General features: G+C 34.5%; 1 protein-coding gene across 1 annotated transcript; it reads right to left on the reverse strand.

The window, feature by feature from the left end:
• Window positions 1-1,095: 1,095 nt before the first annotated feature.
• Window positions 1,096-6,959, reverse strand: LOC120089023 (dynamin-related protein 1E). Its single transcript, XM_039046458.1, has 15 exons — window positions 6,658-6,959; window positions 6,290-6,353; window positions 6,086-6,193; window positions 5,125-5,226; window positions 4,606-4,656; window positions 4,456-4,517; window positions 3,978-4,068; window positions 3,765-3,829; window positions 3,359-3,553; window positions 3,143-3,262; window positions 2,992-3,062; window positions 2,605-2,830; window positions 2,451-2,501; window positions 1,967-2,350; window positions 1,096-1,436 (listed from the first exon to the last, which is right to left on the reverse strand). Exons 1-15 carry the CDS (start codon window positions 6,796-6,798, stop codon window positions 1,308-1,310), a joined length of 1,860 nt encoding a protein of 619 aa, XP_038902386.1. The 5' UTR covers window positions 6,799-6,959; the 3' UTR covers window positions 1,096-1,307.
• Between the last annotated feature and the right edge of the window lie 321 nt (window positions 6,960-7,280).

Here is a 7,280-nt window from a genome sequence, read left to right on the forward strand (position 1 = left end):
TATTTGAAACTGTATCTTCATGCATCCTCAATGACTCGATCAATCCTAATCAACAGAAGCTGCTACAAGATCTTGGAGGACTCTTGATTAAATCAAGATCCTAGCAGAAATCCTGCACCCTCCAAAATTTTTATTATAAATTTCAAAAACATATTCTCATATTGGAAAAAATATAACTTTCAGAGATTAAATTTAAAATTTATTAAAAGTATAGAGATTAAAATTGGACACTTGAAAATACATTAACTAAAATTGAATAATTTTAAAAGTAGAGAGACCAAAATGATATTTTAACCTACGTTTATTTTAATGCAACGGTTTTGGGAATCAGATAGAACCTCCAATCTCAAATAAGAAGTACATAATAGTTATTAATAAGGTAAGTTCACTTTGTATAGAAATTAGGTTATTAGGTTAAAACGGAAAAAGAAAAATATCAGTTTCTTGAATTTAAAAGTGTATTAATTTAAACTTTATACAAGTACTAATTCAAAATTTAGTGTGAAATTAAAATTCTCTTAGATTATTTTGACTTCAAAAATTTAGAAATAGAGAATCACCTATCAACTATTCTTTCAAACTAGTGATTTAGGCGTAATTTGAAATTTTAATAGCTTTCAAATAATTATTTGCAATTATAATTTTAGTAAATTGGTGTTTGGTTAAATACAGTTTCAAACTTGAAATACTCTCTTAATTTAACCATTTAAATCAAGAATCAACCATTTAAATTTTATTTTAATTGTGTTTAGTATACTCTCTTAAATGATTTTAGGACACCAAAAATAAAATAAAAAAAGCTTCAACCAAAAAAATGGCACATATAATTTTCTTTTTTCCATTCCTTTTATTTTTCTTGTTTGGACAACTTTGGATTGACATCAAAATGGAACTCCAGTCTTACTACATTATTAATTATATAAATTTAAGATCAAAATAAAGGAATGATCTTCAAAAGAAATACAAAATATATAAAAATTCGATCAATTATCCAACAAAAATATTACAATAATATAATGACTAGTAAACTGGACCTGAGAGATGACCTAGAGAACAGAAATAACCATTTTGCTATCAGAAAACTAAAGAATGCAATTCACATAAAGTTGCAAACCCAATAAAAATATATAAGGCATATATATTATATATTACATGGGGACAAGATCACCACAGCCATCAGGCCAAGTATCCCATTGTTCATATCACAGTAACTAAAAATACATCAAAACAAGATGACTACTACAAAAGAATAGTAATAAATCCAAACAAATTCAGCTATATCATACAAGGCGTTTTATATATCGACCTCAATGTGCCCACGACACGGAATCGATCTCATCCCTGGCTGCCTTGTAGAGCTCAAGCCTCTTAGAACATTGCTGCCTTCTCTCCATTAGTGCAGGGTCTTCATCCAGTAATTGTGAAAGCTGCTTGGCCTGATAGATAACATTGATGAAAAAAATAAATAAATAAACGATGATTCTAAAATTCTCACAAAATCCTGGTTAATGACCAAAAATCATTAGTCTCCCAGATTAGTATTGAGAAAAAGAAAAACCTCTCACATTCAAAGGTTTCACTACCCAAGTAAACAAGTTTTTATTGAGTTAAATATGTGAGTGGGAATTTGAACATGAGATTTCATAGTTGGGGATATATGCCTAAAACTAGTTGAGTTATGCTTAGGCTGGCAAACATATCTCAACAGTTAGCACAATCTATCGAGCAAACTCATAGCTCAACAATAAAAGCATCGGTATTCATGAAGATTCAAATTCCCCACCCCACAATTATAACAATAGAAATGACATTAAGATCACCAATGGAGGGTAGTTGTGCATTTAAAAAGGAGGAGGATGATTGTCACCACCCTCTGGTCATAGTTAGGTGTCAGGCCGTCTAGAAAAATTGGCAAGAAAAAGGAAAGTTCTTTAATTCAAAAAAAGAGAATAAATAAGTAAAATACCTCTTTCTTCCCTAAGAGTGTGTAAAAATGATTAAGTAACGATTGCTTAGCTTCCTTGACTTGGCAATAAACGACGGCCTTCGGGATAGTATTCCTTAAAGTATCGGATACCATTCCTACATATGAAGAAACGTTTGATCCTATCCGCCGAAAATGACCCTCGGAGTATCGATCCCCTGTCGAGGCGGCAGCTGCTGCTGCTGCCGAGCCTCCAGCTTTCTCAATCTCTTGAGGAAGTCTTCGAAAGAAATCCACTGTCAAGTAGGAAGATTCCATGTCAACAAGTCGAATAACTGTCTTCTTACTCTCTTCACGAAATCTTTCCAGGGCCTCATTTGAAGCAGCAGCTATCTCAGCTTGTAAAGTGGGAAAGCGCTTTAATTCCTGATAGTCCACACCAAGACATGACAATTAAATATATATGCGTGTGTATCTTGTAACAAATTTTCGAAAGGAGGACCCCATAAGCCCCAGTATTATTTACCTGTGTTTCTCCAATAGACTTCCTCACAAGTTCTTTTAAAACAAAGTGAACCTAAATGAATGTTTCATATGTTAATAGAGGCTCTAGAAAATGACTAATAGTTAAAGACTAACAATGATGTCCAATTAGATGAGAAGCTAAAGGAGTCACTTACAGCATCCACAGACGCTTCAGCTGGCCCCCTGAAATAATTCAGGGATCCCTCAATAAGACGTCGGTAACCTTGCTCTGGGGCGATCAAGTGAGGTTGATAACCATCTGCCTCCGAAACAATTTTCCTCACATTCTGCATTGAAAGATGGCGATCAAAAGGAAGCTTTCTCAAAGCAGCAGGAAGTTGATGGTCAAAAACCCCGTATATACGATCACCTCCAGGTCGCCTGGCGGAATAATATACATTATTAAAAATAGATCATATCTTTGCTTCTTAAAGAGAGTCAAAAAATTATTGTGATTTTTTCTCAAAAGTAGAACCTACATTCAAAATATTAAGAAGAAAAATCATGAGGTAGGGAGAACACAAATTTTACAAATACTTTACCCTCCTTCCAAATGCTCCTTAAAAATTCGATCGAAAGCACGGCAAAGTTCCAAAATAGTATACAATTGAGCCTGAAATAAAATAGGTAAGTAGAAGGTAGTGTAACGGTAAAGCATTTTACAATCTATAACAAGTGCAATAAGTTGCTCACCCCAGCATCAACAGCAATGGGCCTGCCAAGATGATCCATCTCAGACTCAAGTTCATCGATGCTTTTGTTAATCAAAGAAGTGATACTGGGTATACGAGCTCTAATCACGGACTCCAAATGCTACAAGAACAAGAATGCACCATTAATAAAGATGACTGTTCTGAGCAAAACAAAAATTATACTGAATGGCAATAAAATCAAAACTTAGAACCAAACCTTCGATAAGAGCTTAGCAAGATACTCCGAACCCATTTTATTTGCCAAGTGTCCATAGTCGGGACTAGTTGCAAAGTACTCACGCTCCTTACGCCTAGCAATAATCATATCTACATTTTTGTTTATGTCAGCTTGAGATCGGTTCACTATGCCAACCCATGGGTGTTGTAGTCGATAAGATCTTCCTTCCAACACCTTTAGAAATAAAATGAAGGTATATGTTGTTTCAATTCCTCCTTTAAACTAAGCATATATCCAATACATCGATACAGCGAGTAGGAATTATAAGTAATGAAAAATAACTATGACAACTTTGAGCATTCTACATACTCATTAACAATTCAATCTTGCTGCTATAAATTTCCTCTAGCAAGACTTTAAAACTAATAACAGGATGACAACTTACATCCAAAGCATTAGTTCCTTTGTCCATCAAGTCGAGCTTTGTCAACACCCCAAAAGTTCGTTCCCCTACTCAATCGGAAAAAAAAAAAAAAAAAAAGAAGAAGAAGAAGAAGAAGAAAAACATAATCATGGGCTTGAAAAGCTACAAATTTTACAAAAAATTAAAGGGAAAAATGGGGAGGAAAAAAAAAAGGGAACTACAAGCAAAGCATACCAGATGGGTCCACTTCCCTGGCAAGTTTTATGGCATCAGACGTTGCTATGTCTTGATTAGCAGGAGATATTGCTAGAATAATGCAATTAGGCTGTAAAAGGTATGCACAACACAAATTCACGTCTAGTATACATTCACCATCAAAACAGCAAAATAACACAAAAATATGTATATATGTACGGGCGCATGTGGGTGTATTGTGTGTGTGTGTGGGTATATATATTTTCACAATCAACATAGCAAGTGAGGAGCAGGATAAGTCAAATACACAAACGGCTTGAGTAGAAGTTATGGACACTGGAGAAGGCGAGCACCATAACATGTTCAAAACAGGATTTATGATGCAGTTGAGATAAACGAAAACAAAGAGAGTATGAGTACCATAACTTGAGTACCCACAAATTGTTGTTTGATGCAAGGCTTGACCACCCATCACACAATAATTATTACTGAAAACGAACATAAATAATCTCACTACCTTCTCGACGTAAGTTCGAACCATGGCCTCAATGTCTTCAACGATACTTTCAGGTTGTCCCTCTAAATTTAAAAAATAAAAAATACATTTGTAATTAAAAATACAAAAATCTTGTTGAGCCAATATTATCAGCTGAACGTATCTACATACCTACTGCAACTTTTGTTAAACCAGGTAAATCAATAAGAGTCAGGTTGACAACTGAAAAAATGAAAGAAACCAAGTGTCAGAACATTGTAGTAAAACAGCCTTATAAGAGGTCCACGTAAAATAAATACTCTAAGAAACCAAGAGTCAGAACATTTCAATACTATACTTCCTAATACAAGTAAAGAGCTGCTATAAGATCACCACAAACATTTTATCACGTCCATACACTGATATAACATCCTTTAGCTTTATTGCAGAATAAATGTACTTTTAAGATTAAAAGTAGCAAGAAAATAAGGCAAATTAAAAAATAATAATAATAACAAAATAATAAAAATTGTAAATTATAAATTGTAAATTGTATTAACAAAGTAACAGAGAACACCAACAAATTGAGCGAGAGGAATCACAAAGACATGTAATAAATTAAACATTGTTCAGGCAACTGTGGAACGAACAACCTCCCACAACCATGATGAACGAGCCATGAGAAAAATAAACAGGCGTAAAACCACATACCATTCGGAGAGTAAATGCTAAGATGAATGGGAACTGGGGATATCTGTTTTGTCCTCCCAGTTACTCTGTCCGTCTCATCCTGAATTTCTTTACGGACCGCAGCTGCAGTTCATTACAAGAAGAGGACAAGATGAATTACAACAAGCTAGAACAACAAATGGGAAATTACTTACAAAGACTAGCAATTTAGAACATGTAAAATCACAAGTGTACAAATATGCACACGTGTAACCATATATCATAAACAATAAATCTGAAGCTAACAGTCAACATGAGAATAGCTAAGTGGTGATTTGCCTTCCCTCCACATTGAAGGATCAAATTCCTATACCTCATATTTGTTGTAGCAAAAAAAAAAGGTTAAACTACAGATTTAGAGTGTATGGAATGCATTTTCAAGCATTTAATTTAAAAAATAAGTCATTTTGGAAAAAAATTGGAGAATTTTGCAACAACTCAACATAGCTTTTAAAGTGTATTTTCAACAACTTTTATCAAAAGTGTTTAAATAAAAATGAATTTTTTGAAAAACATTTTTTTCTAAAGTCAATCCAGACGGGCTCTTAATCCTTAAATTACGAGATTTGTATCTATTTGGTCCATAAACTTCCAAATTTACAAATCTAGTCCTTGAACTTTGATATTTTTTTTAAATTCACAGATCTACTAGACACATAATTGAAAGTTCAGTTTACATTAAACATAAAATTCAAATTTATATCTAGTAAGTTAATTAATTTTAAAAAGATTCAAATTTTTCAAGAATCAATTAGACACCAACTGAAAAGTCTATGGACTTCTTATACCAAAAAAATTATAAGTTTAAGGACTTAGATATTTTTTGAAACTCTAGAAACCAAACAGTCACATATAACAACATAGTTTGAGGAATAACTTGTAATTTAACCCCCAAGAAATCCCAAACTATCATAGCAGAACCACAAGGAAATGGTCATCCTACCAAAGTCCGTAAATCTCCTCTTAGGAAGGTGAAGAAACTCAGCATACTCTTGCGACCCCTCCTCTGTCTTGTGAAGCTGCAACACTAATGGCCGTCTCGTCACTATCCCTGCAATTATCAAAATGTATAACCAAGTTAAGCAATATATACTAATTTGTAAACTCTACAAACTTGAAGGAAACCTAAAGGATCAAATTGTCTTACCTGAACCTCTGGGAAGGAAATCGCGACCAACGATACTTTCCAGAACCGAAGATTTTCCGGAACTCTGTTTCGGGAGAGAAATTAACTAAATAGTCAGAAGAAAACGATACATACCAAGAGAATTATTTCTTACAAAAAGCAATGGTTTAGTTTCATTAGTGAAAATCTCTTCCACCTCCCCAAAACCCTAACCATAAACAAATTCTTCAGCAACCTAACTCCACTTCGAAAGACTAACGCCGAAACTTCTCCCACCGATAATAATTCCTCTAAATCCCAAGAGAATTATCAATACTTGCCACAGAAGTAACAAAGGAAAAAACGAAAATTAAGAGAAAACAGAGAGAAATGAAAGAAAGAACTAGAACCTGGCCACCAACAACGGCAACGGAAGGAAGGGCTTCCCAGAGAGAAGAAAAGGTGTTATCACCACCGCCATAGTCACCGAGCATAGTACAAGCTCTCTGAATCCGATTCACCAGCCCAATCAAGCTCTCCATGGTCGTCATCTCAAAACCAACCGAACAGTCACCTCGAAAATCAAAGATACAGAACTCAAAAACAAGAATCGATGCTAAAGGAGAAGGGAGAGAATTCGAGGACTATTCAGAGGAATCGAAACTGTAGAGAAAGATTGAAGAGCTGAAGAAGAAATGGCCTGTGCCCGCTCGCTACTTTAGCCTTTTTGACAGTGGTCAAAGGCCCGTTGAAAGTGGCTAAAGTACGCAATGCTTTAGACAGTTGGCTAAAATGCGCTGCGTGTGCAACTCACGTGTGGTTTTCAAATTTTGAAATTTGAATATTTATTTAGAAAGTGAATGCTGTAATGGTGGAGCCCACCGGGGAGGCGAATTCTAGAAAGAAAAGCTGATGATGTTTTTAATTTGTTCGTTATAGGGATCGTCACTCCCACAATTCTATTTTATTTTATTTTTATTCATTAATTATATTTACGGTTTGTCGTCGGTTTGATCCGGCCCGACCGGTCATT

Source organism: Benincasa hispida, chromosome 1, assembly GCF_009727055.1.
Source record: "Benincasa hispida cultivar B227 chromosome 1, ASM972705v1, whole genome shotgun sequence".
In the NCBI taxonomy this organism is placed as follows: domain Eukaryota; kingdom Viridiplantae; phylum Streptophyta; class Magnoliopsida; order Cucurbitales; family Cucurbitaceae; genus Benincasa; species Benincasa hispida.